Here is a 20,829-nt window from a genome sequence, read left to right as displayed (position 1 = left end):
TTATATTACAACGTGTGACTTGGCGTATTCACTTGGCGTGATACAAGGGTTTATTGTAAATAACGAGTCGTATCTTCAAGAAATATATTGTAAAGTAATCTTATCTACGTGATTTATTACTAGAGTCCCTTCTAAACTCTTTAAAAGGGTGGTTCCATACGATAAGTTGAATTAAAACACCGTTTTAACTCTACTAATTGAATAACACCACCCTGGCTTCCAGTGTTTACATTAGTTCTATCATCGCCTAGCATTTGCAAATCATCCAAAATGATTTTGTGTTCTTTAGAATCTTATAGAATTTGAGAGTTTAATGCTTTAACTATTTTTCTAAAAAAAGAGCAGTGTCTCAAAAAATCTCATCATGGTTCCTGAATTAAGAATATACTTTTCCATCACTTTGGTTCTCTTTTAATTGAGTCTCGTCATTTTTAACATCAAAGTACAGCTCACTTACTTAAACTTTAATAACTTTCAAGTTAATCTTGGCTTTCAGAGCTCACGCTTTATTTTGCTTCGGTCAATAACTTTGTTTTGTCATTATGTGAAATAATGGCAATATCCTTAAGTACAGCTGATGTCATAGATGTAGCAGAAATGATAGAAATTATTGGCACTACATTATTAAGGTCTCAGCTCTGCTTGTTTCGAGTACTCCATAATTTTTTCTTTTTTATTAATAATCCAATAACCAACTTTAAATTCGCTCCTTTTGCCTTCCAGAAAAAAGTTATCCATTACTAGCACCATATTAACTCTGGCATAACAGTATTATCTAAGATATTTGATTTGGTAATCAGATATATCAATCAGTTTAAATAGTCTGTCCTTATAAGGTTTAAAGTTTTTTTTTTTTAATTTTCTCTGTCAGCAGTAGGAATTTTTATCCTTGCTCAAAAAATTTAATAACTCTCTCAGTCAAGAATTTACAAAATGACGCATTGTGTATGTTGCTGTTAAAGCTTATTTTTCAGGCAATTTCTGCAAAATTATTATATATATTTAATTGCACTACTATTTGAGAAATGATATGCAGTATAAGTTGCTTACAGTTTCTAAAAAATACATCATACGCCGCATCACATCCAGGGCCGCCCTTAACAAGGGGATGAGTGTAGTGAGTTCCTTCCCCCACCCCTTTCCCCCCATATATCCCCAAAAGCTACTATATATATATACATTTGAGTTGGCACATTTGTACCTTTAGCATTTGAGTCGACAAGTTTAAAAGTATAGTTGGCAAATGTCAAATAATGAAAAAAAAATTTTTTGTGTGAATCTCTAGTAGTCAAAAAACACATACAACACCTGTCCCCTTCCCCTTTTATCCCCCCTCTTCCATGAGACGGCCCTGACCGCATCTAGTCCTGTTGGCAGTTGCACTTCAGAGAATGGTTTTGAATATCTAGATGACCTATTTTATGTCTCAACATTCTATTGAAATATATACTAAAATATAATTAGTGAAGTATTATTATAGTATAGTATTATCATAGTATTAGTTAGCATAAGTAACTATTAAACTGTACATAAAAACATAGATAATTTAAGAATTTTTTCATATGAAAAACATTATAATATATAAATTGTGAAATGAACTAGTGATATGATTTTATACTAATAATATTAAAAAAAAAAGTTTTTTTCAAAATTATATTATACATTTCATAAATGTATTATAAGGCTAAATTCAAACTAAATTCAAATTATAAAATAACTTACAATAAAAAAAGTAACAACTTAAAACAAATCATAAAACTTTTAAGCAGAAAAAATTGAATATTACGCATATAATCGATGCTCTACCATGGCCTACTTCAATAAGACGGCCTGATTTGTTGCATTTTTTGTAAAAAATTAATAGGCCAGTTTTTTTACGGCTCAAGTATAAAAACTTTAATTTTTGTTATGGTTAAGAGTCTTGTTTGCACTATAATTGTTTTATTCTTATTTTATGAAAATGGTTCAATAGTAGTTAGATTTTCTTTGAGTACTTACTTTATTTTGTGCTGGATTTTTTGTTAACTGATTGCCTATTTCAGTTTATTCCATAAACATAGAATACTAAAATAGGTTTTCAGATAGCTATAAATCAATATACTACTGAAAATAAACTTACATATTGCTTAGTTTGCCTAAAACTCTCCATTAAAGATAATAATAAAAAGGTTGTAACATTGTATTTATTTTAATTGAAGTTAAAAAGAGAAATACCTTTTTACTAGGAACATTTATTTGGACTTTGTCTTTTTCGGAATTCTTTCACTTAATCTTTCCTTAATGAATATGCAATTTCTTTTTGCAAATTATTATAAAAATATTATTAACAATACGAGATATATATTTGATTCTCCACTTTTGGTGTTTTTCAGTAGTAAAATTGACTCTGCTATAACAAATCTTTAAAATTTGTTCTGCAAATTTATAATTTAAAAAAAATTGTAATGTTTTGTTAGAGTAAGAGAAATAACATATAAATTACTAAAAAGATAAAAAAATAAAATTAGACAGAGGTCGAATTGGATTTATAGGATCATCTCTGTAAAAAATAACATATTTTGATCGTTAGTTTAACATCAAAATCTTTTTGATAATTTTTTCACTATTACTTGCTTTAGTATGTATATCTGTGCAATCTTCAGAAAGCTGACACTAGTATTTATGCAGATAACTAAGCAATATCTTGGATAATATTTTTACTAATACATATTTCTAAAAGACTTACAAAAAGTCTACCACTGGTCATTTAACTATACTTACTAAAACCTAGCTCCAAAGGATCACTTTGTAAATTGGAACTAAGCAAATCACTCATAAGAGATACAATTACATGTAGTGTTGTAATTTGAGCATGAGAAGTTTGTTTGGTTAATATAAAGTATTTATCAAGTTTTATTTTGATCAAATTTCGACGTAATTTGCAATTTCTCTATAAAGTGTGGTTTTGTTATCACCTTTCAAAGCAGCATTGCTGAGTTTGATTGGATGAATTGAGTTTCTACTTAGAATTAAGTTTGATAAATAACAATGATAAAAGTTGCGCTACATTATTTTTTTCAGGAAAAAAACTCTATATTACAAATGCAGTTGTTTCGTTAAATATTGTCAATGTTGACAACTTGCTTGTTGTTTCCAAGATTACGTGACTTGATAATTAATTTAACTTGCGTTTTCTTGCCTGTTTAATTATTGATCTTTTAATAACCATGAGTGAGACTAGTTTTTTCAAACCGAGACGAGACCGAGACGAGAAGTTAGTACTTCTCGTGAGACCGAGAACGAAGCGAGACGAGAAATTTAACAATTATTAAAAACAAATTTAATAAAATACAAGTCAAAAAAAAATGTAAACATGGTTTTGAGAAATAGACACAAATGTCATTTGTCAAATGTAAAAAGCTTTTTTAAACATTTATTAAGAATTTTTTGCCAAACTTTTCCAACAAGACAATGTTTTCTCTGATTAAGATAATTTTTTTCTACTTTTTCTGGGTGTAAGTTGTGTCTGGATGATCAAACGACATTTCCACCTGAGCTAAAAACTCTCTCTGATTTAGTTGAACTTGCTGGAATAGCTAAAAAGAGAGTTCTGGCAATGTATTTGAATGCAATTTCCACCAATCAAGAATCGGAAAGTCTTTTTTGGCATCAGGGAGATATTTATACTGGCACATATCGCTCATATAGGATTCAGTTCAGATGTTAGCTCTTGTGTTTCAAGTCTGACGTTTTACTTGCGCTTCAGTTTTCAATTAGGGGACAAATCTGCTGAGAGGACTCTGGCAACAGGTTGGCACTCAACATTATCCTTAACCTATGAGGCTAACCACTCTTTTGTTGTTTAAAGTTATTTGAAGAGCTTCAAGTGAAGTCCCTTTAAAGCAGGATTTAAGTAGTTTGCTGCAGCACTCAATAAGTTTCCAGTGTGACAAAGAGGAAATCTTTTCTCAATGCAGCTTTTCAAGTTTTTTGCATACAAGACACCGTAGCCATTTTTTCAATCCGTCTCAATAAATTGATCAATTTTGTCATGGATTAAATAAAGAGAATCGGTGACAGTGTTAATTTTTGGAATAGACTCAGCCGACCACGTTTCTGTAGCTTCTTTAAGTGGTGCCAAAATTTCTACTGCTCCCTCGATTGATTTCCACTGTGATGCACTGATGGTCTCTGAAGAAAATATATCTTCATTTGCACATAAGATAATTGCACTCTTTAGATGTAGGACAGAAGCCATGCAATCCAGTTCACTATTACATCTTGTGTCAACAAATTGGATTATCTGTCTAAAATTGATTCCTTTAGCGTCTGATTCTGATTCAAGCAGCTCAGCTGCAACTGTTGACTGGTGAGTTAAAGAAGCCAAATTTGTGCATGTTTGCAACGCATCATCCATTCCAGCAGTCATTCCAAATGAGTCTCGAATTACACATTGCAAAATATGATTGTTGTTCAAGTATTGGTCAAGGCGCTTTGACAATTTGACTGCAAATTTTATGTTTCTTGCCTGGTCGTTCACGCAGCACATTGGCAAATCAGCAGGCAAAGTTAGTTCTTCTAAGAAAGAATCCAGCTTTCCTTCAATTAAGATATCTGTGTGTCTGCCTGGGAACTGTTGGACATGGAGTGTCCAGTGATGTAGTCTCCAAATTTCGTCAATAGCATGAAAAGTCCAAGAGATGTAGGTATCCTGAGCTCTAGAAGTCCAAAGGTCAGAAGTAAATGCAGCACTTTACAGATTTGGCGTAATCTCCGTTATTATGCTCTTCATTCCAGCTTGAACTTCTCTTGACCAAATCGAAAGCTTTCTTGAATATGTTGTTCTGTGATGATGGCTCAGTTTAGGGTTTGCAATGTCAAACAATTTCTTGAAACCTCTTCCTTCCACTGCTGAAAAGGATGCCAGATCAGTGCAAAAGTAATCCAGCATTGCAGAGTCAAACTGTTTTTGAATGGAATTGTCTTTGTCGTATTTGGACTTTGTTTCAAGCATTCTGACCATGGTTCGTTGTTTATTTTTAGGAAGAGGAAGAAGAGACTCGTTAGTCTTTTCAGAATACTCAACGTAACCTTGGCTGTGTTTTTTTTCGAGGTGACGATGAAGTCCGCTTGTGTTTCCATCTTTTGTTTTCAAAGGCTTTTTGCACGCCTTGCATTCAGCACCGTCACTTGTTTTTTGAAAATATCTCCAGATTTTGTTTTTTCTTGGTGATATTTTTGAACGTTGAAATGAGGCAAGAATATTTCTTTTCAATATGAACAATATGTGTCGAGTTGAATTCCACAGGTCAACTAACGAAATTAAGTCGAAAGTGCACCATTTTATACAAAAAGTTTTTGTATTTAAAATCTAATTAAAAATATTTAAAATCTAATTGAAATTTTTTAATTAGATTTTTAAAATAAATCTAATTAAAAATTTAATTAAAAATTTAATTTGTTTTTGTCAAAAACAAATTAAATTTTTAATTAGATTTATTAGAATCATGGAGTCAAAATGTTAATTAATTAAAAAAAACAAATTATTAGGCATTTTGTAAATAATAATAATTTTTAATTTGGAAAGTAATATAATATTTAAGTCTCGTTCTACTTCTCGCGAGAATTTTCTATTTCTTGTTTCTCACGACAAGTCCCATTTCTCACGAGAAACGAGAACGAGACGAGATCTCGCTCAAGGTTATCTTTTAATAAACTTTAAGAAATATATTCTTTGCAATTTAACTATCAGTAACTTCAAATCAAATAAAAAAAAAACAACTTCCTGATAAAGATAATTTTCTCAATCTTCACCAAATTGTTAATCACTTTGATATTGGTTTGCTTTTTGCAAATAAATATTACCTACAAGAACCAGATAATTACTTAATATCAAATTTTTGTCAATAATTTTTCTAATATATTATAGTTTTTTAATTTGTAATTTTCACCACTGTGAAACCATTTAGGTAAAGAAATATCATAGCATTTATTAGACAATGAAAAATTAAGAATTGTTTTAACAGCTGTTGCTTCCAAAACAGTTGGTATGTCTGATATTTCTTGGCCTACTGTAATTAAATGGCCCGATTTGTTGGATTTTAATTGCTGCGTGTTTGAAACATGCAGCATAATAGAGTATTTACATTGCAAATCATTGTTTTGCAGTGTTAATATTTCAAAAGAAAATCCATATTTTATACCTAATAATTGCAATTATAATAAATACAAAATTATAAACCTTTAAAACTATTTCCAATGGAGAGTTGTAGGTATTTTTAGCAATATGTAAAGTTATTTTTAGTAGCATGTTGGTATGCGTTTATATAGCTATCCGAATGCCTATTTCAGTGTTCTGTGCTATTGCAATAAACTGAAGCAGGCAATCAGTTAACAAAAAATCCAGCACAAATTAATGTAAGTACTCAAAGAAAATCTAACAATTACTAAACCATTTTAATAAAATATAATAAAACATTTGTAGTACAAACACAACTCTTAACCATAACAAAAATTAAGTTTTTATACTTAAGCCGTAAAAAAACTGACCTCTTAATTTTTACGGAAAATGCAACAAATCAGACCGTGTAATTTAAGTTGGCCATGGCTCTACGAGTAATTTCAACACACAATTTCAACAATTAATTTCAACCTAATTTTGGTTTCACTTTTTTAGTTTCCTTGTACCTTTATAATCATTGTATTCTTAAAACTTTATAATTTTTTAGTTTTCTTATAACTTTTTTAAATCACTTTTTTAAATCATAATTGTTTTTTTAAAAAAACTTATTTTCACTCCACCCTAGCGTACATATAATAAAAACTTTATTTGGACGCAAAAATGTATTATACTTTAAATTTTTCTAAGGATAGTAAAACATTGTAGAATTATGAAGTAAAATTAAAATGTATTGAGGCGGGGCTGAGAGAGTTGCAAGTTCGATCTGTAATCTGTTGAAGTAATCTTTTTTGAAAATTAAATGGATTATTTCCAAGTAGTTTTATTTATTTTTTTTAATATTATTGCTGTTTATTTTTAGTTATGTTTATTATAATTTTTGTTTTTCAAAGTTTCATAAAATAACGCGTCAATGGGTACATAAATCGACTGATTTAGCCGTAGTCGCAGTGGTATATATTAATTTAAGTAATGTATACAATTTTACATTAAAACAATTTAATTTGCATTTAAAAATTTAAAAATTTTATATTAAACTACATTCAATTTTTTAGAAAAATACTCAAAATTTTTCATGATAACGTATGTTTCAATACGCGCGCTCAAATAAAAAAAACTTAGTTGCACGCGTGTCAAAAAATGCCTACCGTCTAAATAAATATTCAAACTACATTATTTCATCGCAGAACTTCTTTTACTTTTAAGTACATGATAATCCCGTTGGAGATAACATCGGTAGTCAGTAAAATCCAGAATGCACTTTGACGGATTGGGTTAAGTGTTTCCCGATACTTTGGTGCTAGTCTTGGTAATCCAAATAAAACGTGGGCACCACATCAGGTCTGTAAATATTTTTAAAAAAATTTACGAAAGTCGACTACCGGGAAAATAAAAAGTACGAAATTTGGCGTCTCAATGGTTTGGAGAGAACCCCGAAACCATTTTAAGGGCTGTTATATCTGCTTTGTAAACATTACTGAAATCAATTAAAATAACCCTATCATGTGGACTTATCCTGAGATAAGTCCACATGATTTATTTTGAGTGAAGAGTGGCTCGACTTGTCTCTGCAAGTCGAGCCACTCTTCACTCAAAATAAATCCCAATCCCAACGTTTTTTCAATTACCAGAGCTCTGTGAGGATGAATGTTAATGGAAAACATAGATTTCTTTCTGACAAACACGAGAAAAGTATCTGCTACCCTTCTTCACTCAAAAAGGCTCATGTATTTTGTCACAAAATTAGAGTACTCCTGGATAAAGATGGATCTTCCTGAATAGAATAGAATATAAAGATAATTAGTGTCTATTTATTGGCACCTTAAAGCGAAGTTTGAGGTGTATTCTTCTGCAAAATGGCAACAAACTTGGTTCAATACCAATTACTCACTCAAAGAAAATGAAAGAAGAATGTAACACCATTCCTTTTGTCTTGGAAAGACTAAAGTATAAGGAACATCGTTTAGTAATTTGTGTGGACCTAAAAATGGTAAACTTTCTCCTTCAAAAGCAAAACTTCTACACAAAATGTCCTTGCTTCTTTTGCATCTGGGATAGAAAAGATAGTACACACTATCTTTTCTATCCCAGAGGGTTAGAAAATAATGGCCTCAGACAGAAAAAAAGGGGAAAAGAATGTCATTAATTACCTCTTATTTGAACGGTAGAAAATCATTTTATCTCCACTGAGTATTAAGCTGGGTCTTATGAAGCAAAGACTCTTGATAAAGGCGGATCGTGCTTTAAATATATAGGGAGAAGATGCCATAGTTAAGAACGGAAAAGTTAAAGCAGGAATTTTTGACAATTCTAAAACGTACTTTTTTTATTTTATCTGTGTATATATTAATTATTTATATAATAAAGTGTAATATAGTATAAAGTTATATATTTGTATAAAATAATAATCAAAACTCCATGTTTACCTTTTCGATTTTATCAATAGTTTTATGTATAACTCTCTAAAATGCTATATCTTTTTAGATTTGAGCTGATAGGAAAAAATCTAACGGTATATTTGAATTCAGGGTATCAAATTCATACAAAATCAATTGTAAATATCCCGCCTCTAAAACATCTGTTGAACAGTGTTATTAATACACATATGATCTAAACTCGTCTTCTAGTTAAATTTGTTTCTTAAAAAATTAAAAATCGCCGGTCCTTACTTTTACTTGTGTTTAAAAAAAATTCTTATAGTTTTTTTTTTGTTTAAACAGAATATACGACTTTTATATAAGTCTCTTTTTATTTATTTTCTTTTTTGGGATTTTGCTGAGCCGGTTTGCTTGAAATTATTTTAAAGTAAAATTAAAAACCAACCTTAGTTTTGACATGATTAGTGACCAAAAGAGGTACAGCTTTTACAAAGTGCTAAAACCAATAAATTTCCTAAAAAACATGTTTGTTTTTTTACTCAAAATTATAATGCTCTCCATTTAATAAGTAAAAGTAAAACAGAAGTTATATGCTGGTAGTTGTAGCTGTTTTTTCGATTTCCTTAAGAAAGTTTTTGCTTAAATGTCTTAGCAATAGTTGAAATAGTTCCTGCACCAAGTTAAGTTCTCATTTAGAAATAATATTCCAAAACTTAAGATTTCACAAGTCTGCAATCTAAAACTAATGTTAGGATTTCAAATTATACATCAATTATGTTATATTAAACTGTATATTATACAGTTTAATATAAAAATCTTAATAGGCATTTTACATTCTAAATAAACTTTATAAGATTGCTTGTAGTACACAGTAAGATTTTCAGTGTATTTTTTTTTTTTATCTTTTTTATAATTAATCTTTAGTATTTTTAATTTAATATTTTTTTATTTAAGTTAAATAAGTGTTTCATAGACTTTTCCCGAATCATGTCGACGGTGACCCTTGAAATTATAAGCAACAAAAAGTATTCGCTTTAAAACTATTTTTGAATAATTAATAACATATTTAAGTTGATTTATACTCAACTATCAATAATATATGAATCACCCTAACATAAACTTGACTTTTCTTGAGACGGTACTAAATGCTTATATATTATTAATGCAAATGGGTCGAGCAAAAATTTAAGGTCATAACCATACTCTCTTATACAGTTTTAATTTACCTTAAATTTTTTTCAAAAATTTTAATGGCATTTAGGCTAATTAAGATAAAAATGAACTATGTGAAAAAAGAAATTCTTCCCGTTTCTTTGATTAAATTATTAAATAAAGTGATCATCAAATATTCAATCAATCGATTGATTGATTATTATATTAGCTTTACATCGACAACATTTTAAGTATATTTGCTTATAATAAATAATAAATATTTAGCAGTTATAAAAACTGCGCTGTTGCCCAGTAACAAATGTTTATTGAAAACTTGTTAGCAATAAATTATAACAAAGTATATAAGAAGTATAAATTCTTCTTCTTCTTGTTTTCAGTCACAGTTAACACACATAAAGAAGGGAATATTAAACTTTTATTAAAAGACAAAGACAAAGTATAGAAAATGAGGTAAAATACTATTTAGGGTAATATTCCGCTTCTGCAAAAAGTAATATAATAATAACTAAAGGAAAAGCATTGTCTGTTAAAAAACGATCATGATAAAACGAACGGTATACTTAACTAAAATTTTTTTAGTTTACATTAAGTTTACGAAGTCATTACTAGTAAGCGCTTAGGAACAACCGAAATATTATCTTTACGCGGAAAAACAACCTGATGTTTAACATTAGTGTTCCATTCATTAAATTAGTATTTAAATATAGGTTGTAAAGTTAAAAACCTAAGTCAACACTTTGTTCTGTAACAGCAACTACAAGCAGTCAAAGAAAAGGTTACACCTGTGGACCACCATTCTTTAGCAATAACCCTTACCGTAATATATTTTTTTTAAGCGTAAAAAAAAAACGTCAAAAATCGCGATATTTAAAAATTACAATATTTTAATAAACCAATAGATAATTTGAAATTCAAGCTATATTTTAAGTTAAGTTTCCTCCCATTTATTCATTTTTTTCATAATTCTTTATATAAAAAGCCAGCTTGTCCCATTCGCCATCTTGACACTTTTTTCTCTTTAAATATATATATATATATATATATATATATATATATATATATATATATATATATATATATATATATATATATATATATATATATATATATATATATATGTATATATATATATATATATATATATATATATATATATATATATATATATGTATATATACATCAGCAATGTAAATATAATTCAAGAAATAAAAAACCCGTTAAATTATATTGAAAGAACGAAATATGCTCCGTCGTCATAACAATAAACAACAAAAAGAAAAAAAGAAAAACCTTAAAACAGCTGTCTCATCACTCGAATTAAAATTTGCTTTTATCCTACGTTTAGATACAATTCATTCTTCTTATTAAATAAATTATCATTGGTGTAAAATATTATGACATAAAGACTTCGGTTGCATCGTTTTACTGTGGGATTGTAAAATCTAGAACGTTTAATAATTTTCCATTCAATTGTCGGGCTTACTCCACTTTCTTTTAACCTCCATACTTCCTTAGATAATTCAGTATCGTTTTTATATTTTTCGATATTAAAAGATTTTGTATGGTTAGCGTATTTAAGTTTGAATGCGGTTTTACTAACTTTAAAATACACTTTTTTCATTTCCGTTCAGAGTGCTTGGGTACAAAGTGGCTTGATAAACTATGTTATTTACAAGGCATTCTCCAAAGGTGAGTTACAGTTGTATGCCAAACATCAAATCAATAGTTAGGTCTTTAGCATTTTTTAATGCCAAACAGAAGTTTTAAATTTAAAAAATGAACTTCAATAAGATTACCCATTTGTGAAAAAGGTTAGTAGTGAGGACAACAAAGTTCTGTGTAAGCATTGTTTAACAGAAGTTTTTGCTGCATATAGCGGATGGGTAGACATTTAAACTTATTTAAAGAGTGCCAAACACAAATCTGGAGTCCCGGCTGCCTCATGTTCTTTACCTATTAAATAATTTTTTTAAAATAATGGACCCAATGAGGGTGATTTAATTATATCAGCAAAGGAGGCTATTTTTGCTTTTCACACTGCATTGCATGGATTGAGCTTTAAAACACTGACTGTGGTTCAACACATGAAATAGAAATGATTTAAAATGTGAACTTGTTGATGAAATATCTAAAATATTGATTGATTAGCTAATTTAAACACTGGAAGATCATAGGATCGATAAAAAAATAGCTGCATTTTGTTCTGACCATCGCAACACAAATTTTGTTGGAGAAGAGGTAAAAATAAAATTTTTCGAAAAGATCAAACAAAATCTTAGTGGTAATATTTTTGGCACTGGTTATAGTGTACATATTGTGCACAACGCACTTCCATCTGCTGTGGATGGTCGGCTAAATGAAATTTAAGCTATTGGTGTGAAAATATACAAGTATTTTCTTATTTACAAAGTTTGAGTAATCAAGTTAAAGGAATTTTAAAAAAATTAGGAAAATAATCAAGTTTAGAAGTACTAGAGTTCTTTCACTTTTGCTGGCAGTTGAAAGAATTTTCTATATGTTCAAGGCAATAAAGTCATATTTATTTTTGATATAAACCGTCCACGTGCTTCGCAAGCATTTTTTGAAAAAAGTAAAATAGGTATATTACATTTCTAATTTGTGCGTGGACAGCTAAATAATTTTAATATAGCTGTATAAGCTATGGGGAAAAGTCAAGAAAATGCTACAGAAATTATTTTGAAACTAAAAAATTCAAAACTTAATCCTGAGGAAATGATGAATAGTAATTTTGTCCCGCAAGAAGCAAAACAATTGCTTACAAAACTTAGTGCCCAGGATGTTAATACATTCATGACAGAAAATTTTTTTATAAACAATGTATCTTTTTTATTGAACTGTGGGAAAAAAGTTTTGGGGGTGCTGAGATATTCGCATGGATTGGATTTGATCACGTACTGAAGTGAAGGGTATTAAAAAATTTGCTGAAACTACATATAATTTAGATTGATGACCAACAAAGAATTAATAATGAAAAAACATTGGTTCAGATGACTAAAGCTTTTCTGAGAAGTCTACGGTACGTGCATTACTATACTACAAATTGAATTTTGGCATTAAATGCTCAGTTTTTTATGATAATGCTAAAAAAAGATAACTTGCTAAAAAGAGTACACTTTAGCAAAAAGTATATCTGGTATAAAAACTGTGAATAGTTTTTTCTTACATTTCTTTTGTTAGACTTAAAAAAAATTAAAAAAATTTTGGTGTCGTTTCTTTATCCGAGAAACTATCAGCCCCTGAGTAATAGAGAAATTGAGCTCTTCCTTTTTAAAAAAAAGATTTTCCTGGAACCTAGGCACAGAGTGTCATGTTTTTTGAAGCATAAAAAAATATTATTTCTCAACACCTTTCTTTTTGGTTGTTTATTTTAGCATTTTGCAATATCCTTACCCATCCTAAAACCTCTTTCTACTACTCCAACCCCAGCCCCTGCCTGCTTGTTTCGGTTTGCAGCATAAATATTATGGTAAGTCTATATACCGACGGTTTAATTGGCAAACAAGTTAACTCCTTTTTTTTTTAAATTGACTTTATTGCGGTAACATGTTTCTTAATTTTAAGACATTATTGTTCAAATGCGTCATTTTGTTTTTAGTAATGGTTTCAAATACATAAATATAAAAAAAATAACAATAAAAATTTATGCAAGTGTATATAATAATCTGTCTATATATATATATATATATATATATATATATATATATATATATATATATATATATATATATATATATATATATATATATATATATATATATATATATATATACAGGGGCGGATCCAGCTTTTTTTGTAACTTGAGATAATAACTTTTGAATGTTAAAAGATTGTTGTATGAAATTTAAAATTTACTTGTTGTTCTTACGTTTGGGTAGTTGAGGCCAAAATTTTAGGAGTTTTTTGTTCCAAGGATCTAATCATCGTAGTGTTTTGCAAAGCATCCTAATTTGACATAAGTAATAACATATAAATGTTAGGCCGTACAATTTTATTCCAGAGAAAAGTTCCACGATAATATATACAAAATTGAGCTTGTTTATTATTGTTAAAAGGTTTTTCTAAAATGCTATTACTACGTAGGTTATATTTGTTTTGGGGTTTAACTTTGTAAAGGTTTACAAAAACATCGGGGAACATTAGTTTCTTACATTTGTACATAAAACACAAAGCATTAAATACAATTAGTTGATAAACATTTAAGGCGTCCGTTTCTTTAAAAAGCGGTTTAGAGTGCAAAAACGATTTTTAAAATTTATTATGCGAGCTGCGTGTTTCTGATGCCGATAAAGAGATTTAAGTTTAGTTTTATGTGTACTTCCCCATATAATATTTGCATAATTGATATGACAGCAAATATAAGAGTAATGTAACCGTGTTAATTGCTTTTTGTTTAAAATGCCTCTAGATTTGTATAGAATTCCAAATTATTGTGCAACTTATTAAGATATTTTCGATGTGTGATTTCCATGACAGATTTTCTTCAATAAAAACTCCTAAAAATTTTGTTATTTTTTATCTTTTTAGGATGACGTTGTCTATAAAAAGATCAGGCATATTTATAGGCAGTATCTGCTTTTCATAGTTTAGATGGAAAAGTATCCATTTTGTTTTTTCAATATTTAAAGATAGCATATTTTTTTTGAACCAAAATGAAATTTTTTTAAGTTCTCTGCTCTTATTGTTAAAAAGTATGTTTATATTTTCATGTGACTGAATCAAGTTTGTGTTGTCTGCAAAAATTATAGTCTTTAAATTGGATGCTTTGTTAAGATCATTTATATATATAATGAAAAGAAGAGGTCCAAGTATGGATCCTTGTGGGACACCATATGTTATGTTCAATAAAGTTTGAGGTTGGGAATCTTTGTTAAAAACAAATTGCTTTCGGTTGGAGAGATAACTTTTGAACCTACTTAGAGTTTTTCCTGCTATGCCATAACATTCAAGTTTTTTACACAAATTTTTATAATCGACCGCTTCAAAAGCTTTTGACTAGTCAATATAAAACACCAAGTGAAAATTTTTGATTTTTAAAAGACTCGTTAATACAACGTGTTAATTGAAGAATAGCATGTGCGGTTGAGTTGTTATTTTAAAAACCGAACTGATTTTCATAGAGGAGTTTATTGGTGTACACTCTGTTAGACATTATTCTTTCTAATATTTTTGAAAAAACTGAAAGAACAGAAATAGATCTGTTATATGTTATATCGGTCAGGTCTTCTGTCTTAAAAATAGGAATTACTTTTTCTATTTTCAGAGAGTCTGGGAAAGAAACTTGTTTAATGGATGATTTAAAGATTTTGAAAAGAATATCTTTCATGACGTCATAAGAGTCTATAACAATATTTCCATTTATACCATCAGGTCCCATTGATTTATTTCTTTTTAACAATCTAAAAGCTATATCGAATTCCTCAAGCGTTAGGTTTGTAAAATGTAAGGAGTTTGGCGTTTGAAGTTCATCTGTTAATTTATAATTTGTTAAAGGATTTTGTTTGATAAATTTGCTCCTATAGTGAAAAAAAAATTGTTGAGTTCAGTCACAATTTCATTTGCATCTTTAGTTATTTTATTTCCAACTTTTATTGCAAGTGAAAGAGAGGTGGAAATTACATTTTGCTTTCCAGTAACTTCTTTCATTAATTCCCAGACGCGTTTTAAGAAATGTTTGTGCTAAGTAAGCAATTTTGAATACAGTACAATCTCTCTAATTCAAATCTCTGTAATTCGAAAACCTCTCTAATTCGACTAAATGTAAAGTCACCGTGAAATGTACTTAAGAAACTTTATTGTTTCACTTTCTATAATTCGAATCTCTATAATTCGAAAACCTCTACAATTCGAATGGATTTTTCAGACCTGTCAGTAAGATTCTCTCTGTAAATCGAACTTTTTAACTTTTTGTCATATAAAAAGCTCGTTAACCATCGAACTCTTTTTTCAAATTTCGAATGTTTTAATTTTTTTGTTAAACAATTAGCGTGAACTATTTCCTTCTGTTTAAAAAAATCATGGCATCAAAAAGACTGCATAAAGAAAACAATTTAAAGCTGAAATAAGAAGCTCTACTGGAATTGGGGAAAGGAAAAACAAATAAAGAGGTTTCGAAAATCTTTGATACTCCACCAAACACTATTTCGTCCTGGAAAAAGAATAAAGATAAAATATTTGACGCATTTCGTCCAGGGAATTTGGCTAAACGGGTGAAAGTTGATGCGTATTATCAAGTCAACAAAGCTGTACTTAAATGGTTCAAACGAATGAGAGCTTATAATCTCCCAATCAGTGGTTTGCTGGTAAAAGAAAAAGCTTTATATTTTACGAAAGAGTTAAGCTTCGAAAATTTTCAAGCTTCAGATGGATGGCTAAACAAATTTAAGAAAAAGTAAATTAATTTCCTATTTTATTCTCTCCACTTTTTACGATTAATGACTTTACAATATATGATTATTTTACAGCACTTTCTCTAATTGCTTTAAAAAAATAAAGCAAATATTTTCCAGAAGTAGACATTCTGGAAACTTGCAAAGACCTCGAAGTTAAATTCAAACGTACATATCGCATGTATAAGTTACGTTAAAGAAATTATAATTTTTTTTTATAGATATGGTATATCTTTCAAAACCATTTCGGAGAGGCAAAGTCTATTAACAATCAGATAAGCGTTCCATGACTCGAAACCACACTGCCTACAATTCTCTCTCGTCACTTGAAAATATTTTTAATGCCGATGAATTCGGTCTTTTCTACCAATGTTTGCCTGACAAAAGTTTACATATAAAAAATGAAAAGTGCATAGGAGGCAAGCATAGTAAAGTTTGCCTGACTGGGATGACCGCAGGTAATGTTAAAGGAGAAAGACTTCCGATGTTTGAACTGGAAAATCGAAGTCTCCTAGATGTTTTAAAGGTGTGAAAAATATTCATTGTCGCTATTGGGCCCAACCAAAAAGTTGTATGTCGGCAGAATTATTTGAGGAGTGGGTTAAAGAAATTGATCTAAAGTTTAGTTTTTAGAAAAGGTAATGTTCAGAAACTTCATTGCAGAAGTTTCTGAGCATGACACTTTTGAAAGTAAAGAGGAATTCGATGATGAGTGCGTTGGTGTTTTTGAAAATGCTATAAAACCATGTCTGAACGATGAGATGCATGCTGTCACTGTACTCGAGAATTACAGTCTTTATTCTAACTTTGGAGAAGATTTGACGAAAGCTCTTAAAGACATAAATTGTGTCATTGAAATGGATTTAAAAGCCTCAAAAAGACAACCTACAATTACTCTTTTTTGAAAATGTAAAAGTTCGAATCACATTATATAAATATTGCATTCAGGCCTAAGAATCACTATTTGTTTGTTTGTTTCATCTCTATTCGTTACTTTGGCCAGAATATTTGAAAAAAAGTCAACTTTCTATAATTCGAAAATCTCTCTAATCCGAACTTTTTTTTTTCCCCGTTAAATTCGAATTAGAGAGATTGCACTGTAATAATTTTTTTTAGCATTTTTGCGGAGTTTTTTAAACAGATTTTTGCAGTTTTTGTAATTTTGTTTATGTTTTTCGTATTTTGTTTTTAACTATTTATTATTCAACTTTTGTTTTAGTTTTGAAGTCGTTTTTAGTCCCTTATTTATCCAAGGAGATAATATGCCTTTGGCCTTGAGATTTATTTCACATATTGTAAAATTAGCGTCATAGATTTTATACAAAGTTTTAAAAAATGTTTTATAAATAATGTTTATGTTACATTAAAGTTTAATTGATTCCTGTCCTGCTGTAATATTTGATCTTTGAATGATTTTAAGTTAAAATTGTCAACTATTCGCTTTTTTATGGTCATTCTGCCCTCGTTTTTTATTTGATAATATAATCTAACAGGAAAAAATATGGGAAAATGATTAGAAACATCAGTTTTTATAATTCCCTTTTTTAGAGATTTATTAAAAGTCTGCGGTTCATATATTTTCAATTAAAGTCGACGAATGGTTTATAATTTTAGTCGGTCTATCTATTATTGGTATGGTACCCATATTAAATAAATTGTTATAAAATGTTTTTATGTTTTGGTTTTCGCAATAATCAAAACAATCCAAGTTGAAGTCACCCAAAATATAACTTTTTTTTTCTATTGACTTGTTTTTTCTATTTTATTGTATTTTAAAAATTTAGCGAGATTTTCTTTTCTTCCAGTTGGAGGCCTATAGCCGATTAAAATGTTTTTGAATTTTTGTTTATTAGTTCAATTGTTAAGATCTTTTGACCCTTATCAGAAACAGTCTTACCGCTTTTAATTTTAAGATAATATTTTCTTTCAAATAAAAAAGTACTCCTCCTCCGCGCCTATTATTTTTTTGTTGTAAAAAAATTTCTTTAAAACCTGGGAGAAGGAGATTAGAATTTGATTCAAAATCTATTTTAGTTTCGGTTACGCAAATCACGTTAAAACTATTGTTGGTTTCATAAATTAAATTTTCAAAATTTTTAAAATTCTTTTTTAAACTTCTAATATTCACGTGAATAATATTAAAATAATCACTTTTATTATCCACTCCTATAAAGTTACCAACTTCATTTGGTTGAAAATAAGAGCATACTAATTCAGGCAAATTAATTTAGTTAAAATAATTTATGTCTGGATTGAATAAATTATGTTAGGATTGTTTAACGTTTTTTTTATTGTTTTGTATTGTTCACTAACAAACTCAATAGTTTTATTTGTGTCGTTTTTTTTACGTTACAATCATTAAAGATTTTTATTATCGTATTTTCATGAATTTCTAATAAATCCTTTACTTGACTTAAGGTGAATTTGTTTGCCATTATTTAAAAGTAGGTTTATTATAAAGATTACAAAGATATAAATGGATATAGATGAGAACGTTCGCAAAAATTAGCGCATACCTCCCACAGCCGCGCGCGCGCGCGGCTGTGGGAGGTATGCGCTAGTTTTGCGATTATTCACGTGAATATTAGAAGTTTAAATGGATATAGATGAGAACGTTCGCAAAACTAGCGCATACCTCCCACAGCCGCGCGCGGGCGCGTGTGTGTGTGTGTGTGTGTGTGTGTGTGTGTGTGTGTGTGTGTGTGTGTGTGTGTGTGTGTGTGTGTGTGTGTGTGTGTGTGTGTGTGTGTGTGTGTGTGTGTGTGTGTGTGTGTGTGTGATTAAAAAAACCCAACTTTTACTCTACATTATCGTCGCTTTTTTTAGAATTTTTTTTTAGATTTTTTTTTTTTAGATTGATTTGTTTGACATTTGTTGTTTGCGTTTCAATTTTTTTTTAGATTGATTTGTTTGACATTCGTTTTGTACGTTTCAATTTTTTTTTAGATTGATTTGTTTGACATTTGTTGTTTGCGTTTCAATTTTTTTTTAGATTGATTTGTTTGACATTTGTTGTTTGCGTTTCAATTTTTTTTTAGATTGATTTGTTTGACATTTGTTGTTTACGTTTCAATTTTTTTTTAGATTGATTTGTTTGACGTTTGTTGTTTGCGTTTCAATTTTTGAAGCAAATATTGATGCAGGTAGTTTTTTCCAAATTTGACTAATACTAATTGTAATCTACACTATATACATATACATATACATACATACACATACAAACTGATATAATGATAATAATAATGATATTATTATCATTATTATTATTATTATTATTATTATTATTATTATTTTAGAATACATTTGATCTGAGAAGACTTTGCTTTTGTTTCTTCTTATATAATTTTTTTTATTCAAAATTTTTTAGACGAATATTTAATTCAGATAAAAACAAATTAAATGCAGAACATTAATTACAAAACTTGTTTTAATATTTTAAAAAGGTTTTGATTTGCAAAATAAAAAATAATTTTTACACATCTACATCTACAGTCTGAAATGACAATAATTTAGGCAGTAAAAAGCCAAGAAAAGGCATAAAAATGTCAAAATTCCTGTCACCTTTTCAAATAAAAATAACAAAAGTTCTAAATACTTTTTAATGCATATTTGGGGGCTTAAGATCACAGAGGCTAAACTATATAAATCTGTGTTTTGAGTTGAGTTCTTATGATCCACTCATAATAATGCTATATGCGTATGTATTATATATATATTTACTGTCTTGATAACACAATTCTTTACTAAAAATTAAAGCTTTCTTAAAGAGTGCTTTGTTTTATAAGATCCGTATGCACGGAAAACTTAACTTGTGTTTATCTCTACGCTATGATTTTTAGTTGCTTTCCTGTATTTTAAGTGCACGGATGGTTAGTGTAGATGCCTCTTTTTTGCATTTTTTTTTTGTTATGCAACATAGTAAACAGCTGGGTCTAAAACTCGATTAAGTAGGACTGTGGTATTGGATAATAGCTGAGTATTGGATAGTTGGAAAAAATTGGATAAGTTCAGACCTTTGAACAGAGATCATTTAGTATATTTAGAATAAATAAAAAAAAATTCAATGTTCTTTGACAAGGAGAAATCTTAGATTAGGTTTTTGACAATTTTAAGCAAAATGAACAAAGTTTTATATCATTGAAGCCAGAAGTTTTATATAAAATTTGAACGTTAAAAAATCTTCCTTTTTTGCCAACTCTTTATAATTTAAAAGTTTACAAAATTTATAATTCGTAAGTTATAACTCCTTAAAATGGAATTTACGTAATTTAATTTTTCAATGTTTATTTTGCTAAAATTGTAAATATCGCTATATCGGCACTATATCGCTATATCGGCAGATTAGTGCTGAGTAAAACAATCGCTTAGTCTTTTTCAACAAAACAATGCAAAAAAACAACAATTTATTTAAATAATTTAAGTTTTAAAACACTTCATCAAAAGTATTTCTAAAGTTTTCGTTTTCAACGTTGTCGTTATTGTTGTCACGTTCCTCTTAAATGTCTAACTTTACCAAAATACCTATATTAAAACCATATATTAGGATATATATTAGATATATTATAATAACAATAGAAATAATAAAATTATATAAATAATAATATAGATATATAAATATACATTAGAACAGTTATTTTACTTTTACTTCCAGTCCCATCACGTAGTCATTTGGGAATTACAATTTTAATTCGTTAAAATTTTTTACTTCCTTATT

General features: G+C 28.8%; 1 protein-coding gene across 38 annotated transcripts in view; it reads left to right on the top strand.

Moving 5' to 3' along the window:
• Nucleotides 1-10,009: 10,009 nt before the first annotated feature.
• LOC136079799 (circumsporozoite protein-like) overlaps nucleotides 10,010-20,829 on the top strand; it is a 55,679-nt gene continuing 44,859 nt past the window's right edge. For all 38 annotated transcript variants that reach the window (XM_065796291.1, XM_065796319.1, XM_065796304.1 and 35 more), the window contains exons 1-2: nucleotides 10,010-10,158; nucleotides 19,200-19,258. In XM_065796291.1, the coding sequence (XP_065652363.1) occupies nucleotides 10,154-10,158; nucleotides 19,200-19,258 (64 nt within the window). In that variant the 5' untranslated portion in view covers nucleotides 10,010-10,153. The remainder of the gene's footprint in view (nucleotides 10,159-19,199; nucleotides 19,259-20,829) is intronic.

This window comes from Hydra vulgaris, chromosome 04, assembly GCF_038396675.1.
Source record: "Hydra vulgaris chromosome 04, alternate assembly HydraT2T_AEP".
Classification (NCBI taxonomy): domain Eukaryota; kingdom Metazoa; phylum Cnidaria; class Hydrozoa; order Anthoathecata; family Hydridae; genus Hydra; species Hydra vulgaris.
This window is presented reverse-complemented; position numbering and strand designations above follow the sequence as displayed.